The sequence below is a fragment of the Aspergillus undulatus genome, assembly GCF_047715775.1.
Source record: "Aspergillus undulatus strain CBS 261.88 unplaced genomic scaffold BDV17scaffold_11, whole genome shotgun sequence".
Classification (NCBI taxonomy): Eukaryota; Fungi; Ascomycota; class Eurotiomycetes; order Eurotiales; family Aspergillaceae; genus Aspergillus; species Aspergillus undulatus.
The window spans coordinates 253,424-270,384 of NW_027396615.1; the positions used below are offsets into that span (position 1 = coordinate 253,424).

Here is a 16,961-nt window from a genome sequence, read left to right on the forward strand (position 1 = left end):
AGTAATTGGCCAAGAATTCATGAACTTCAAAGCTCGAAGCCCTTATCGGAGATTGTTACAGAATTTCTTTCTCAGACTCATGTTTCGTTCTCTACAGATGGGATAACCGTGTACGCCAAGTTCGAAGAGCTTCCCGGGGACAATCCAACATTTTACAACACGGCGGGGAGCTTGCAGATAAGAGGTACTGATTTATTTGCCTTGAAGATGATGAAACAATATCCATACTGGAGTTTTCAGGGCTTTGAGAGGTCCTGAAGAGCAAACGATCAATATTTGCGGGGTGTGTTCCTTATTAGACCATACACCTAAAGGCTAAACAGGGGAAATAGATGGCATTTTCATGCTTGCGGTATCGCTAACTATCCGAGTTGTAAGGAAGAAATGCGCATTAGCGATACGTATGCATCGGTAAAATCAGAAAAGGGTAGAAGAAATCTCGTTCTATAATGTTCCACGCAGTGAATGTGATGTAAAAACGCAAGATGAGCAAGCACCAGAAATCTATCTAGCCAAGTCTGGTGTATGCAATGAAGTATATGAGATTGCTATGAGCTGGAGAACCTTCAGGCTTTCGTCTCATACTTAGGGTAAGGATTACAAGCTTTGCCCTTGACGATGCAAAGAGGCCATAAACTGTCACCGCGGATAAGCTTGTTCCTCAAGGCTGTCGAGCAGCCAGGTCCTATTGCAATATTTTCGGTTAATACACGACTGTTTATTATATTATTCCTGAAGCTTTATATTCGATTAACAATTTCATATAATTCATTACATCACGCCTGAGTCGAGTCCGAGAGCCAGAATTGGATAATCAGTTCGTCATTATCAACGTATTTAGAAGCGTATATCTCTTGAGGCAATGTGGGCGTAGTAGAAAAGCGGGCATCAAGGGTCGATAATAGGTCGAAGTTCTTGTTGATTCTGTGTTATATCTTAACTTTACAAAAAAGTCATAAAAGTTCAGATAACCCATTATATCAAGACCAATAAAGGTCAGGAATAATCTGCTTTGAAATACAAAACGCTCTAAGCACCTAGAGCCAGCGGCGAAATTCATGCATTCGTTTAGAGTCCAATTCCTCCAGCAGGGAGGCTGGGACCTCACTAGCTGGTAATAAGCCGACAAGTTGACCAGGGTCCCGTTCAAACATCACCATACCAGGCAGAAGTACCCTCAAGGAACTTTCTGTGCATGGCATAGCAGAACGCTAAATGATTTAGTGGGACAGTCAGGCAGCTTCTCAGTGATGGTCAAAAGGACCAGGGTTCAGCTCAGCCTCTTTGACGATCTTCACAGGGTTACCTGGCCCAGGAGTTTGTAGTGACGAGTTAGATCTATCAGCCGATAGCCTTCACTTGATCAACTCACTCCCGTTTACCTTCGTCCTATCCAATTGCAGCCTGAGACACTCAAAAAAAGAACAACAACAAGGTCAGTCGGGCTGCATTCTTGTGACTCTCACTCAACCGGTTCTGACCATGCCCAGAACCTTGCTGGTGCTGTCTTAGCACGGATGGAACAATGTCTTTATGACAATTGTCTCGAAAACCCTATCTCTGGTCGTGTGCAGGGAGACCAGATCTGGTAGCGGCGGCCCGGCTCGCTTCAAAATGGCGTCGAATTACTGGTCTATCATACTCTCATACCCAATCACATATATGTCTAGTGTCACTTAGAGTTTTGTACGTAGTACAATCACAGCAATCACACTAGATGAGATGAACAACCATGACTTGCATACTCCTCTGTTGTTGCACATTCAGCATGGGGCATCATGGATGGAGAATACACTTGGTATGCCGGGGAGGCAGAAAATGTTGAACTCTTACCATCAACACCATTACAACATCCTCGAGCACGCAACTTGACAGGTCTGGGCTAGCAATGCGATCACCTTACGACCCAATCCTTCCACCGCAGGCGCGACTGCGAAGAGAGCAAGCGTGTGTCCCAAAGCCAGTGTAATCAGATCGCCAGGTTTACGACGTGATGAGAGCGAGCGTTGAGAATGAGTTGGTGCTGCGAGACCAGCGCGCCGTCCACCAAGATATGCGGATCGAGCATTTTGCCGGCCGACCAGTTATCCTCGACGGTGTGCTATGGCGAGTCATTTCGCTGGAAGCTACACCGGACCTGCAGGCCACGGCGCTCAAACTGATTAACCCGCGAGATGGGCCGCAATCCATGTTCATAGTTGCCAGCTCCGACGCGGCACGCGCGCAGTTCCCTAGCGAGAATGGCCTACATACGCTGGGAGTGTTGAAGCATGGCATTGTGCGTATGACCTCGATGACACCGCGTACCGAAATCCGGATACCCCGTCGGAGCGGGGATAGTTTCGAGGCCCGGCTTCGTGGCCGTGAGCTTGATGGGCAGTATATGATCGACGTTGGAGATGGTCAACTGGTTGCAACCGGTATACCTTACAACGGTTCCGGGCAGAGCATTGTCATTGATCCAGCCGAAGTCGCGCCACGCTATGAGAGAGTGATGTCCTTTGACTTTGGAGGAAGCTTCGATGTGGATGATTTCTTGTTCCGAGAGGACGAGGTCCGCGGCCAGGCAACTATTGCTGGCAGTCGTGCCCTAGATCCGCTGTTGGGCAGCCTTCCATCTGGCACATTTCCGCTACTTACCAATGCTGGTCCAGCATCTCGCTGTGTTTGCGCAGTCCGTTCGTGGCCATGCCCAGCCTGAGGTGGACGCGCATCCACGCAAGCTGACCGTATTCAACTTCTCAATGAGCAACCAAGGCGATTCCCGCTGTGTCCTTCACGCGCTGCTTGACTTTCGGGTCCAGAACCCACATGCAGAGGTCTGGACTGTTGCATCCAATCCCGGACCGATAGAGTTTCAAGACTCACCAGAGTACAACAAGTATGTCAGTCCTTGCTGGCAACAACATTCATGTCAATATGTTCATGACTCCCGACACGCCAGGTAATGCATGCCAAGCGCATCCTCATCGGCACGCATATGCTTTTCAGTACTGGCGCTATCATGGACACACGGCCCATTGACAAAGCAGACTTCTCAATCGAACTCCCGTCCGTCGCTGCCAGGGCCTTTCAGCGTTATACCGACGAGGCCATTCACAACGAGGCGACTGATGAGTGGCGCGCAGAGCTCGCCAGTCTCGGGGTGGTCATCAACGACCCAGTCGCGGCACCCCACATCAGCTGATCGTCAGCGTCTCTGAGCTCGTAGATCCCAAAATGACGCAGACCCTCATTAATTGCGCGGCAAATGGCCTAGACGTACTGATCCAGGTTCGCGAGGTCGACTCAACGTCCGCGCTGCTCCTCACGGACGCCGACGTCGAAGACAAGAGCTGGTGGGAGCCCCGTCCGCATCTTAATACTATCATGGCCGACGGAGACACCGCGTATCTTGGGACCTCGTACCTATGGCCAACACAGTGCCATATGATCCATCATCGTTGGAGAACGGCGTGCTGCTTCAGAGTGATGCTACCGCAAGCCTGCTCATGCAACTTTGGCCAGCTTCGTGCCCCTGCATATGGCAAGGACAATATCTGCCCGGTGTCTGTCAATGAGGCCTTGGGTTCGTGGAGGCTGCAGAGAGGCCTATTGAACACCTGTATTTTTCTGAAGTACACCATCTGCCTAGGGGCTTGGTCATCGTTAGCTCATTGAACTCATGCATACAACGACCCATGCAGCTGGGTGCAGGTGGTCTGCAGAAGCCAGTCCTTTATATAGTTGTTACACTTTGCTCGGGCCCAAGGAGAGGGGAACGCTCACCAAAGCGCACTAGGGCTCCAGATTCGACCTCGGCAGGCAGTTTCGTACGATACCTTATCTTCCAGGATTCCGACAGCACCATGAGCCTGTACATAAAGCTCGACCATGCCTCCCACGACAGAACGCTCCTCCGTATCTTTGACAAGCAATTTGCCGCTCTGCAAGAGAATCGGCCACTGCCCAAAGTCACGAATACTGATCAGTCAACAAAAAAGGCTGCTCGATTGCCGTAATGAGATGATTGAACGAGAAAGTCTTTAACTTCAACAGCGACACCAAAGCCGTTAGCATCACAGTTACCTATCTGAGATGAGCCTTGACCACCAGTCGTTCTCCCCGCCCCCCCCCCCCACCCCCCTTTCAGCTTATGTAAATATTCTCGTGGGATGTCCATTCGAAAATGGCAGGTATATACCGCAGACGGCTTGACTACTATTTTCTCTTTCTAGTGACTACTACGTCGAAGTGATTCTGGATGCAATAATGACGATGTGGGCCTCGGAGGGTACTACTGTGTAGAAAGACAGCTTGCAAGCTTTATATAAAAATATTCAAGCCAGAATAACTTTGTTATATTTTAAAGTAAAGAATCCCAGGAATTAACAAGCATGTAATCTAGGGCTCCCTGTCTCTTTATAACAAGAATAGTAGGGTCATAAAGCATGGTTAGCAGGAAAGCAACAAGCCACTCCATCCCGTGTCTTCATCGAGCACATCCACCAAGTTGACACCGCGCAAATGCTTACCTTCTTGAAGTCCCAGTCGGCAGGCACAACTTTCATATACCCTTCTCACCTCTCCGACCCTTGAGTCCGGTGCATCGTCGTGCAAGCTCCCCGGACTCTTTCGATGCGATCTCCAAATCATCATCGTCATCTGCGGCCGCGTTACCCCGTCCACCATCCTCCAAACAGCCTATGCCATCCTCCTATCCTGTCTCAGCGCCTCAAGCGACGTCTTATACAATTACCTCTTCACGGACCGCAGCATCGGCGTCGGCCTCGCCTACCCGCATCTGATAAACAGCACCTCCACTGCGCCAAATTTCTCCCCGTTCGGTCTGACCTCTCAAACCCGCCCACGCCCCTCAGAGCGGCCCTGTAATCAATTCAATATGTGTTCTGGCGCCTCACACAAAACGGCCTCGTCGGTCTCGCCGATATCTATCGGGTCCTTGACGTGGACTAGAAAACGCACGCAGCAAAGACTCTCTTATCTTCATCTTTCAGCGTTCTGGGCCTGCACCTACTTCTATTTCTAATTCTGGGTCTGTCGTTGGATTATGACTATGCGCTGGGCTGCCATGGCCATGAGCAACGTGACAATGCTCGTGAACTACACGATCTTGTTCGAAGTTTTCAAGGACGTCAGGGGCCATAAGCTGAAGATGCAGATGATGAGCGGCTGTTTACCAGAGGGCGCGAAGAGGGCGATGGCTTTGTATATGGCTATCGTAAGGAAGATTATGAGCGGTGGGAGTGGGAGTGGGAGTGTTATGCTCGGTGATGATCTTGCTATGGAATTTGCGCAGGGGAATTAAGGATATAATCTACTGGCAGGTACTTGCTCTGTTGAGTGAGATCGCAGTCTGCACACGCTTTTTTCTATTGCTTGGCTGGTTCAATAACTGGCCCGGGTTATAGATGCCTGGTTGGAGTTGAGCTGATGAAAATACAAATGCCGAGGCTGAGATGGAGGGATTTCTATGCCGGGCAGAGAACTATTCAGCAAATTGTCATGATGGATGATCCTTACAGTAGAGCCTACCTAATGTTAGAGGACTTCTAGGAACGCTCTCGCATTGTGCGATATCGGATCGATGCCGTGAAGGGGGACATGGTTCTCTACCCCTGCTCCTCACCCTATGACAAATTAAAACACCCGCCGTCATACTTTGACCAGGGACAGGTGTATTTGGCGAAGAACGATTGTTTGGATGTGTTGATCAGTCCGTGGTGTGAGTGCTGATCGCCGGAAGTCGCGTTTGCCGAAAACAGTAGACTCAGCACTCTGATACTCGAGTTGACTCAACAAACCACCAATTCGACACGCCTGGCGATCAGCTGTCAGGTCCATGCTTCTGCACAGTTCCATTCGTCATGCTGAAGACCCCTCTCCACCGAGACGGCTTGACCATGTTATCAATCAGCGCTATAGGCACCATGGCGGGCCAGAACATGGTGATCTTCCTATCTGAGGCCCTATTAGGGCTCAACTGGCTGGGAGCAACCCACATGGCCCTGATGATCCTTCCAAGCCTGAATTGAAAATTCAATGGTGGATGGAGAACAGCTTGACAACAGAGCAAGTCAGGCATTGATCTCATCGCATGTGGGTATTAGCCAGCCATGCCAATTTTCTACCTTGTTTTCGTTCCTGCCGTAGTTTGGACTCTGACAATAGATTCTGAAGGTCCCCAGGCTGAGCTATAAAGTCACCCACCCTCTCCCTTCAAATGATCGAGCTCCTCTTGGTCTTATCAAACTCCAAATCCTCTCTTCACACCTCCACTCCAAAATGAAGTTCACCGCTCTTGCCTCCTTCAGCATGCTGGGCTGCGCCCTCGCCCTGCCAGCTCCTCAGTTCTCTGGCTTCCCTGACTTCCCTCCTGAGCCCCCAGTTCCATCGGGCAGTGCCTCTCCTTCTCCTTCCGCCCCTACCGGTTTCCCGCTCTTCGAACGCCAGGCACCCTCTCCCACCCCCTCGGGCCCTGCACCCTCCGACTTCCCAGGATTCCCGGTCCTCTCTGGCTTCCCTCCACCTGAGCCCAGCGGCTTCCCGACTCCCACTCCTGGTTTTGAGAAGCGTCAGTTTGGTTTCCCTCCGCCTGAGCCCACTGGCTTGCCTACGCCTCCTCCCACTCCCAGCAGCGGTTTCGCCAAGCGTCAGTTTGGTTTTCCTGGACCTGAGCCAAGTGGTTTCCCTACTCCCACTCCAGGTGGTTTTGAGAAGCGCCAGTTCGGGTTCCCTCCGGCCGAGCCCAGCAGTTTCCCCAGCCCTGCCCCCACCCCTAGCGGCTTCCCGTTCCAGGCGTAAGGGTGTACAACCTTATATCGACGACGAGAATGATATCGGAAACGACAACGAGCGAATGATACTACGCGCGAGATGGAAGGTGGAACAGTGGACCTTGTTATGTTAGGATTGCATCTGCTGTCTATGTGCTTCAGTGTAGGCCAGTGCTGTATTTTGATTTGATGGGGTGGTGTGGGTGGGGTTAGATAGTACCGTGGTTGATTACTCTGGTCGATGATGCTTGATACTAGGCGCTAGAACAGATGTTCCTAGATAGTTGTGTCAATACATGATCACTATCATTATCGAAGCACTTACTCCCATACTAGTAGTTTGCGTTTAGTCCTCGACAAGATAGGATTCTCGGGGAATCGATCTCCTGCAACAATGTCTTGCTCTTGACCCCATCCTTCCTATCTGTTCCAGCCCTTGTTTAAAGACTATCTCGACACTCGAAGGAGCTCGCTTGAAGGACATCTCATTTTTATGCTGCGCTCTGTTGCCTCCGGCTCCGCGGCGCCCTTGAGGTGGGCTGCTAAACATCTCACTGGAACATGATGTTGAAATGACGAGTTTCCGCGCAGTAGGTCATTTTGAAATGGACATCCCACGAACAAATCTACATAAGCTGAAATGGAAGGAACGACTGGTGGCCAAGGTTCATCTCAAATAGGAAGCTGCGGTACTAACCCAGACAACTTCAGTGCCACTGCCGAGGTCTAACTCTTCCTCCTAAAGCAGTCCGCATAACGCTGCATATGCTACCATTCTCTACGGCACTGCTACTCCTGTTGAAAAAAGGCAGGAAGCTCTAGACCGCATACTCGCTGACCCGGGGGTCCTGACCATAAGCATGCAACGGAATCACTCTAGCTCAAGAATCTCCGCCCGACGCTCGCAAATTGTCAGTCTGCACAGCTTCCCTCCGAGGCCGATATCGTCACTATGAGAGCAGTAACTACTGCGACATTAACCGCGCGTCCGCGTCTGGATTCAGGAGAACAAATCTCCAGAAATGGCTGGAGCCTTCTATTGTCATGCTAGAAGCAAGAACTATGTACAGTGGGGCTACTACGGGCAATTCGCTGATGAATATGGCGAAGAAATAGCAAGAAATATCCTTCGGTTCTGGCATGCCCATCTCCCTGTTCGCCTTTGAGTGTTGGCCGAGTTGATACACAGAATCACAAATAGGCGACAGCAAACCCAGGCTCAAGGGTGCAGTCTCTCAGTGCCTACGGACCTCAGCATTACGACGATGCCAAGGCGAGATTCAGACACGAAGAGATTCCAATGGACTTCCTGGTCGAAACGAGTATAGTATCCCTGCCTCCTCAGTGGAAGACATATTCTACTTTCAAATCAATCTAGTAGGCCGACGCCGTCACGACACCCAGGGGGGGCGATCAAAATTCAACCTAAGCCCGCCCATTGTCCCATTGCACCTATATACGCGTCGCCCATCTGGCCATCCGGACACTGGCCTCCGAGTAGCCTATCCTCTTTGCGGCCAAATATCGACTTAATAACCCAGCAACAGGTTTCAGTCCCAACGCCACAAACACCCCTCGCTTATAACATACGGCCGCGGACTCGACTACCTCATTCAGCTTCCCTGCGATGAGCGTCGTCAGAGTCGAACCCCCGGATGCAGAAGCGAAGATGGAGACAGGTGCGGGGTTGGTGTCTGCAGGGTTCCCGGGGAGCAGAATGATGCAGACGTGGCTAGGTGGGAAGTCATTTTCAATGATATCGCTGGGTTCTGGCTAGTCCAAGAGCTACTCTGAGATGCTTGTCCAGGAAGAGAGCATTAGGGCTGCAGCGCTGCCGGCCGTCTTCCAGATACAGATGCAGATATGTCTGCGAAGGCCTTTTGTTCGCGAATGGTTGATCGTTACAGCAAATGACTAGTAGTCGAAGCGACCTTATACCATTGGGTTACATTCCTAACTGGCGAGTGTCTTCCTGTCCACAGGAAGTCGTGCAAGATTAGATCCCATACTCCAAGCCATACCATAATTTTGGCGGCCAGTAAGGGCACGCTGTCATTGTTCTCCCGATTGCGCTTTATCTCAGACCAGCCAGTTCAACGCGGTTGATAAAGGCCCTTCTATACTTTCCCATGCTGGGCCCGCGAAGGGAAAGAACCAAAATGAGAAATAACATGAGAAAAAAGGGTTTAAAAAAATGCATCATCCGTGAATCGAACACGGGCCTCATCGATGGCAACGATGAATTCTACCACTAGACCAATGATGCTAGTTGTTGAAAGCTTTTTTAATGTTTAATACTATCATACAAAATTATTTCTACGGTACTAGACGTGGTCGAGCATCACAACCAGGAAGACAACAATGGAAGTGGAAATTGTGTCAAGTTCTGACAAGTGGTGTGAAGTGGGACCGTTCCATACCCGGAGCTTGGTATAGTCGGATGCCGGCCATAGTCGCTACACAATTTGTATGGCGAGTTATCCTTGTGTTGCGGGCAGTGTCAAATGAATTATATATATCTGTTGCCAGGGAGCAGCTCACACATTTAGGGATAAATGGCACATTAAATCTGTCGAGTGGTCGGCTTAGGTAACGTAGGGCGACATTAGAGATGTTCTCCATATTTTGATAATTACGTCGCTGTGATATATGTGAACTCCACGGTGGACAGTGATTGTATTGCTCGTGGAAGTTCATCTGGAACTTATGCATAGGCACCACCTGCATGGCACATGAAGTAACATGGAAGTGATAGGCCTGTCAGTTAGGATATACACCGGCCGCAAGAATCCTAGGCCGCAAACCCTTGCTCCCTCCTCAAGGGCTCTATCACATTAGCAAAAAGCCCCTTTCGAACATCCAAATCTTCTAGCAGGACCTTCTGACCCTGGGGTAACCAATCAAGCTCCAGACACGCCTTAATAGCTGCACGATGCGGCGCGTCGTCCATCTTCTTAACAACACGGTAAGCGACCTTAATATTGACGTTTGCCTCAGTTTTGGGGTTGACCTCTTCGCGTTCTTGTTTTGTTCGGAAACGCTCAATTTTGGCCTGCATGAAGATTTCGATAAGGAGGATGCCGAGCATCAGGATATTGTAGTTTCGGTGGAAGGCGTTGGCGCCTGTTTGTCCGACTTCGCTGTTACCCTGCTCGAAGCGGGTTGTGATGAATGGACGAAGATATTCAGGCTCATCGGCAGTTTTAAAGAAGAATGAAAGGTTGTGCTTGTCCCAGGGCACGACATTCCAAGGGCTATCGTGGAAGAGTAGGAGAGAGTAAGTGATAATGAGGCCAAGCCCGCATTTTTCTGCCCGGGTCATGACAAAGTGGTTGTCTAATAATCCGTCGAGAGGAATTGGAGGTTCGGTATCAAGAAATGATAGTCGTTTAGGCCTGGGCTCGAGCCTCCATAGACTTGAATGCCCGGCCATATGCTCCATCAGAATCCGCAACCTATATCCGCCAACGCAGACATCGAGAGACTCGCATATATTCTGTAGTCGCGAGCTGGAATCTTGGCGGGGAGAACTATGGCAGTCAGCCCATCAACTAGACCAGAAATGCTTGACAGAAGGGTGAGTACTTACGTCGCAAGATTGAAGGAAACTGTTCCCTCTCTCCATACCATAAGCTGTTGCTGGGCGCTTGCCGCACTGACAAGCATGTCGAATGTTATGGGAATATCACCGCCGGGCTGCTCTATAGCATGCTCAATGTTCAAACATACTCTAGTCTCATGGCCTGCTGCACAATTGCAGACCCAACAGCTGGACAAGGTGGCATATAGATCGTGAGTGGCATCGCGAACTATGCCAGGCGAGCTAACGAGGTTGCGGAAAAATGGAGTTTTGAGTGACGTATCAGAGTGAGGCTCGGCGGTCAATGTTACTCCCAATTGGTTCTTAGTTCCTAGTATCAGCTTCTCCAGGCGCCTGTTCCAGATGCCTAGATTCTTCAAGCAGATATCGCGATCCTTCTTCTCTCTAAAAAAACAGAAGCGCTCGGCAAATGTACTCTTCGTCTTGTGTGAGTCGATATCGGCTGCAAGAGCTTGAAGCCTATCAAACATTATTCTTTCGTTATCGGTATTATAATCCTAACCACATTAAACCTCTTGGAGTAAGATCTAGACGTGGGCTGCAGACATACCTTTCGCGGGAACTTACGGTGGGACTTTTCTCGAAGTAGCTGGCCAAGCAATTTGACGATCTTCCTGGCAATGACCTCGAATAATTTGAGCTCAACATCCGAGCCGAGAAGGCCAGTCAAGGCGTTTTTCATATCATGATTGCAGTTCCAAGCGTCAAGTTGTGATGTTAGCGTGGGACCTTGTTGGGCCACCACACCCCTGCCAGCCATTGTGTTAGAGATGCTTTCCAGCTGCTTGTGGAGGACCGCGATCTGATAGTAAAATTCGCAGTAAAAATCATGCAACGCTGCATCGGATTTAGATGGGATAACCACGCCCCAGAGCGTTTCAGCTCCTTTTGAGTATGCATCGACAGCGCTCACGAACAGAGGTAGCACCGCCAGCGCCAGACCGGCAAATTCTACTCCTGATGCCATTGGCAGACTCGGCTCTATGGTAGAAATTGACAGTCAAGAGCAGGTCTCCGGCATTTGTGGCCCAAATTTTGTTTCGTGCGTAGGGCTCACGGGCAGCCGCTGAGAAGATGAATTTATTGATGATACTAGGTGAGGCTGAGGCTAATGCATACCCCTCATTCTCAAGCGTGACCCGTCCTGATCTGCCCATATTCGCAAGGATTATAGGTAGCCAACCCATAATCGTGGTCATTGCGGGGCAAATATTTGCTGCCATCATCCTTCATCAAGCGCCGGACGATGTCGATACGGGAGCACGCACAACAATGCGCACAACTATTCAGGTCTCCACAGAGGCTCGGCCTGGACTCGAAGGCTTTGGTTACGGAGTTCGAAGCTCAAAGGAGTCGCTTCAAGGTGTGGGCAGGTAATCTAGGAGTGTTTGCGGGCGGGCGTGCCTCGGCCGACTCTCGCTTCCAAGATGATCCCACCGCGAGGGGGTTGCTCGTCGCCCTGATAGAACAGCTAAATGGCAAGTTGGGCGTGCAGGATAATGCGTGCAACAATAAACAGACCAGCGAGATGGTGCAGGAGGCGGATCGGTCCGATGCAGAATCGCACAGCTCGTCCTTGAATATCGAGGCAGATACGGATTCGGATGCAAGTAGTGACAACTCTGACAGCAATGAAAACCTGCGTCACGCGGTACTTTCAGATATTGCGCACATCATATCGCGGTTGTACCAATTCACTTCAGTTGTCCGGAGGCCAGGTACAAGCAACGAGCGAGAAAGGATCCTGAGATATGTGCGGAATCGAGAGCCTTCTCTGGATCTTTGCGAGCTAGAGTCGCATATAAAATGGCAACTTGGTCGTCAATGCCCGAGAACTGCCCCTGGAACTCCGCTGCACGACCGAATAATGGCAGCTGCCCTGTACAGGAGGCAGCGTATCCTTTATTTTCAGAGCCACCAGGCAAAGTTGCAAACGGGCACAGATTTCGTATTTGACTTGCCACAACGGTTGCCAGGAGTCCAAGCTTCGATACCGACTCTGGGCACGGGAATCACGAATGACAATGTTGGGACGCACCCGGAGGGCTCTGAGAAGAATGGGCCAGCCCTAACATTGATTACAACAGAGGCAACAATCCACGTGAAGCTCCCGCCCTCAACATACGCAAAATCCGCAGTGATATCTGGGACCACCCCCTCCGCAGTAGGGGGTCTAGGTGCGCTAGACATTCCACCGCCCCCAAGGCCCGTTGGCGGCCATGGTGCTGAGGCTCAATGTCCGTATTGTATGCACATGATTGATAAAGAGCAGACCAGCAAGAAAAGGTGGAGGCGCCATATTATGAAGGACATCGAACCTTATCTGTGTTTGTTTGACGATTGCGAGTCTGGTTCAGCATGCTTCAAAACGATCGAGGAGTGGATTGACCACATGAAATGGAACCACACGGCTCAACACGGCTGCCAGGTTCCCGGTCATGAAGATAGATTCTTCGAGACGAAAGAGGAGCTAGAGCAACATCTGTTGGTAGAACATGAGGAGTCCCTTCCCGAGACAGGACTAGGCGAGTTAGTCAAGGAAGGCGCTCGACCATCTCCAGACATACTTGCTCTCTTGGCCAGCTGCTTGAATAGGCAAGAAAAAGCACCACCCGGGAATATTCTACTGTGTCCTATGTGTGACTTTTCGTTATCCGAAATCGACAATGCGGTGAGCGTCGACGTTCGCCATCTCTCTGTGATGCGATTCTCGGAAGATGTATACAAAGAAATAAGGGCGCATATTGCGTCGCATTTGGAAAGCCTCGCTCTGCTGTCATTGCCAGAAAGAGAAGATGTGGAGGCCCATAGCTCCGTCAACCAGATTTCACACTCGACCGGGCAAGGAACGAGTGACGACGAACCTGAGACGTCGCCTTTGCCTTTGTCATTTGACGATTACTCAAGCGAGAAGAATGAAGACAACCTGGACCTACCTCCGTTGCAAGAAAGCTGGCCGGATCTTCTTGGTGACTTCACCTTTGGAGGGAATGACGAATATGACCCGCACAGTGACAACCTGATCCTGAGTTTCTTCCAACAGCAGGCCTCTGGACATTCGGTACGCTTAGTTAGTTATAGCTCATACTGAAAATACGCTAATTACATACCTAGATCACGCGAGACGAGCTGATTCAAGTCTACCCTGCTGCGGATGATAAGACGACGGACTTCAATATTGAGTACGTTTACATGAAACCATATTGAGAAAGCAGGCTTTCTGACTCTGGCCTTCTCTAGCGTTGTGTTTGTCCACGGTCTCACTGGCGACGCGTTTTCGACTTGGGAAAAGGGCAACACTTTTTGGCCGCGAGACCTGCTTCCATCCGTCAGAAACTACCGGAACGCACGCATCTTGACCTTCCAGTTCGATCGACTAAGTCCTGTTCTCGCAGCCCATGGCTCGAGTGGCCCCCAGATATTGAAAACATGGGGCAGAGTCCTGCTGTACGAGCTTGCGAAGACACGCACTGCAAGCTCATGGCGTCCAATCATCTTCGTTGGTCATTCGACAGGAGGTAATGTTATCAAAGCCGCTCTTTCGTATTCAGATTCGTGGAAAGATGATTTCAGCAGCATCCTAGCTTCCACAAAGGCCGCCGTCTTCTTCTCGACTCCGCATTACGGACTAAGTGATAGAGCCCTGGTAGCGCTCCGCGCCAGGCTGCCCTATTCTACCGCTAGAGTCAGGCGACGTGCAGAGGAGGTAAACAAGTGGTCACAAACACTAGACGATATAACAAGCTCTTATGTAAACTTGACAATTCTCAACACAAGTTACTTTGAGACTCGACCTACCAATGATGTTTTGGTAAGCTGTTTGTCCCTGGACCTTCTCTTGTTGTGCTTGTGCTAATTAGTGCGTGTACTCAGATCACCCCCCAAGACACTGCGAAGTTGCGAACAGAGTTGGTACACGAAATCGACACAAATCATCTGGAAATCTGCCAGTTTGACGGAGATGAACCACACTGGTCAGATGTGCGAACCCGCTTTGATAAAATCGCGGCCGCAGCCAGTACCGCCAAGCAGAATATGGACATGTTCTTTGGCCTAGAAGCGGCCGAGATAGCTCGCCACACGCAGAGGGTCAAAGAAGCCTTGGACCGTTGGCAGATAGACGCTTCTTATTTTCACCCACTGACCCAACTAACACAATATGAATTTATTATCTTGTTCGGTGAGTTGTCAGACAACAAGAAAAGCACCACGGATTTACTCTCTGACACGTCGCAGCCAATACTGAGTCTGTGGTGCAGAACGGCAGAAAACAACTGCTTGAAGAAACACTCGCCCTGATAGCTGACATCTCAACCGTACTGACGGGCAAGGGAATCCGCGTGCACTTTGTGAACGGAAAAGATCAATGGGACAACCAGACTGCCGGAGACGTTACAAACCGGACGCGAGACACAGCCATCAAGTACCATGGGAGGAAGCGACAGCTTGGGAGTAAACTGCGGCGGTTCGTCATGGAACCTTTTCTGTCGGATAGATTCAGCCATCCGGGCACAAGTATTACAGTTATTTTGACTGATGGGAAGGTATGTTCCAAATCCAACATTCAAGGATAGGTATAAATGCTGAGCCGTGCTTACTAATATTTATCGTGGACAAGCCGGAGGATGAGGAAGCGGACACCCTGCAGGAGGCAATATTCGAATATAAGCTCGCCCTGGAAGGGTACAAGGGGTCGACGTTTTTGATATGGCAGGTCGGTGATGATCCAGATGCTAGTGCATACCGCACACATCTCAAGCAGGATATCTTGATATCGGATCTCCTGTTCGTCTCGAAACACACGCTAGACACGCTATATATGCTCGATAGGAATCGTGAATCAGGAGGTATCGGTGCGAAGGCATACAAAACCAGTGTGAGAATATGCACCTTTTCAGTTCTGGTCCAGCACAGGTCAGACCGCTGACAAGACCACCACAGTTACTCGATTTACTCTGCGTCGCTGTGACAAAATCAAGGAGGTCACTCACGGGGACGCCGGGCCATGAGTGACATCCTCGCCCTAACATCATGCGCCAGGTGAGCTAAAGATGGTCATTTGAAAGCATCCTCAACAAGCCTGTCAGCCTGAAGGCCCGTGGCCGCCGAAGGGAAGCAGTTCAGAGAGCATAGCTAGAAAGTCTGAGCAATAGCTTCCTCGAATGTTTCAGGGCATTCAGACCATCGGGGTCTCCGCTTCTCCGACGTCCATTATTCATCGTCGGTGGTCGCATGATGATCGTCCGACTATGCCCTATGCCGGTAGCCCTAGCTCGGTGAATATGACAAACCCCAAAGCTAAACTTTCCTAATTTGCACGCCCGCAAATTAGTTAAGAATTCAGTTCGCTATGCTACATCAGGGGACTTTCCCTGGTTCACTCACCTATGCTCTGTATTTGTCATCCGGGCTCTGGGGGCTCCGCTTCACCCCGAGAAGGTACGTGACCCACCTAGCCCTACCACCGACGTAGCCATACAGATAAGAGACTTGTCGTTATGCTTTCGCCTCGGACTGTTGTTCAACCAGTTTCAATCCTTCTCAACGCTCAAGTACCTATATTCTGAGCTAACCCATTGAAAAGGAAAGGATTTCGATCTTCTTCGCATTCACTTTGCCATTGCCATCCATCAAAATCCAAGTCGAGATGGAAATACCATTCGTCGCTGTCGCCGGCGCCACCGGCGCCCTGGGTCAACTCATAGTAAAGGAACTTCTCAACCGCAAAGTTCCCGGCAAGGCCCTGATCCGCCCAACCACAGACGCGTCGCGCCTCGAAGAACTCCGCACCTCGGGGCAACTATCACATCTGTCGATCTATCCGATAAGAACATCGAACCACTCACGCGCGAGTTAACGGGTGCGAAATCTCCCTGCAGGGCCTGAAAGATGTCATTCATACCGTGCAAGGAAACCTCCTTGACGCCGCGGTGGCGGCGAAGGTCTCGAGATTCATCCCGTCAGACTTTGCACTGGATTTTACGAAGACGGAGCCCGGGGTGAATCGGAACTTAGATTTTAGGAGGGAGTTCCATGCGAGGCTTGACGAGTCCGGAATTCAGTGAACGAGTATCCTCAATGGCGGGCTCATGGACTTGCTGGGTCAATCGGCAGAAGAAGACGGTTGCGTATGTCGGGAGTGCGGACCAGCTGCTGGATTTCACGACTATGCGGGATGTCGCTGCCTTTACTGCTCCTGTGGCTATTGATCCAAGACCAACGCCGAAGTTCCTTCGAATTGCTGGGGATGTTGTGTGTATCAAGGACGTCGCTGAGGCGGTGAGCTTGGTGGAGGGGGGGACCTTCAAGCCCTCTTGGATGGGGTCGCTTGTGTTCTTGAGGATTGTTATTTGGCTCTCGGGGCTTTTCGGTGGCGAAGATAAAGGTATTCCCTGTTTGACAGCGGAGAGTATCTTTTCCGGGGATGGGAAGTTGGAGCCTCTTGATAATGATCGGTATCCGGAGGTGAAGTGGACAAGGGTGTCGGAGTTTTTGAGAGAAGATAAGGAGAAATCATCTCACACTTAAAGTTGCAATCTGATGGGATGTGGGTCAAGGGCCATTGACGAATGGTCAACCAACGA

The 16,961-nt window shown here is 50.5% G+C and overlaps 7 protein-coding genes and 1 non-coding gene across 8 annotated transcripts; 6 read left to right on the top strand and 2 right to left on the bottom strand.

Moving 5' to 3' along the window:
* Positions 1-1,888: 1,888 nt before the first annotated feature.
* Positions 1,889-3,660, top strand: BDV17DRAFT_280370 (uncharacterized protein; the record flags this gene model as incomplete). Its single annotated transcript, XM_073759872.1, has 5 exons — positions 1,889-1,965; positions 1,999-2,665; positions 2,697-2,885; positions 2,945-3,117; positions 3,165-3,660. The coding sequence occupies 5 exons, from the start codon at positions 1,889-1,891 to the stop codon at positions 3,658-3,660; spliced, it is 1,602 nt and encodes a 533-aa protein (XP_073617940.1).
* Positions 3,661-5,838: 2,178 nt separating this feature from the next.
* Positions 5,839-6,080, top strand: BDV17DRAFT_257105 (uncharacterized protein). Its single transcript, XM_073757158.1, has one exon. The coding sequence runs from the start codon at positions 5,868-5,870 to the stop codon at positions 6,033-6,035; it is 168 nt and encodes a 55-aa protein (XP_073617941.1). The 5' UTR covers positions 5,839-5,867; the 3' UTR covers positions 6,036-6,080.
* Positions 6,081-6,285: 205 nt separating this feature from the next.
* Positions 6,286-6,804, top strand: BDV17DRAFT_289104 (uncharacterized protein; the record flags this gene model as incomplete). Its single annotated transcript, XM_073761590.1, has 1 exon — positions 6,286-6,804. One exon carries the CDS (start codon positions 6,286-6,288, stop codon positions 6,802-6,804), a length of 519 nt encoding a protein of 172 aa, XP_073617942.1.
* Positions 6,805-8,971: 2,167 nt separating this feature from the next.
* On the bottom strand, positions 8,972-9,042 carry BDV17DRAFT_t49. Its single transcript has one exon. It is a non-coding gene; the product is annotated as a tRNA-Gly (tRNA).
* Positions 9,043-9,406: 364 nt separating this feature from the next.
* Positions 9,407-11,493, bottom strand: BDV17DRAFT_257106 (uncharacterized protein). Its single transcript, XM_073757159.1, has 3 exons — positions 10,928-11,493; positions 10,366-10,874; positions 9,407-10,306 (listed from the first exon to the last, which is right to left on the bottom strand). The coding sequence occupies exons 1-3, from the start codon at positions 11,342-11,344 to the stop codon at positions 9,568-9,570; spliced, it is 1,665 nt and encodes a 554-aa protein (XP_073617943.1). The 5' UTR covers positions 11,345-11,493; the 3' UTR covers positions 9,407-9,567.
* BDV17DRAFT_20826 (esterase/lipase family protein) lies at positions 11,466-14,323 on the top strand. The gene is made up of 3 exons (XM_073755373.1): positions 11,466-13,438; positions 13,492-13,559; positions 13,618-14,323. Exons 1-3 carry the CDS (start codon positions 11,624-11,626, stop codon positions 14,231-14,233), a joined length of 2,499 nt encoding a protein of 832 aa, XP_073617944.1. The 5' UTR covers positions 11,466-11,623; the 3' UTR covers positions 14,234-14,323.
* BDV17DRAFT_20827 (uncharacterized protein) lies at positions 14,324-15,041 on the top strand. Its single transcript, XM_073755374.1, has 2 exons — positions 14,324-14,557; positions 14,614-15,041. The coding sequence occupies exons 1-2, from the start codon at positions 14,413-14,415 to the stop codon at positions 14,949-14,951; spliced, it is 483 nt and encodes a 160-aa protein (XP_073617945.1). The 5' UTR covers positions 14,324-14,412; the 3' UTR covers positions 14,952-15,041.
* A 1,414-nt stretch (positions 15,042-16,455) lies between these two features.
* Positions 16,456-16,905, top strand: BDV17DRAFT_289107 (uncharacterized protein; the record flags this gene model as incomplete). The annotated part of the gene is made up of 1 exon (XM_073761591.1): positions 16,456-16,905. One exon carries the CDS (start codon positions 16,456-16,458, stop codon positions 16,903-16,905), a length of 450 nt encoding a protein of 149 aa, XP_073617946.1.
* Positions 16,906-16,961: the final 56 nt, after the last annotated feature.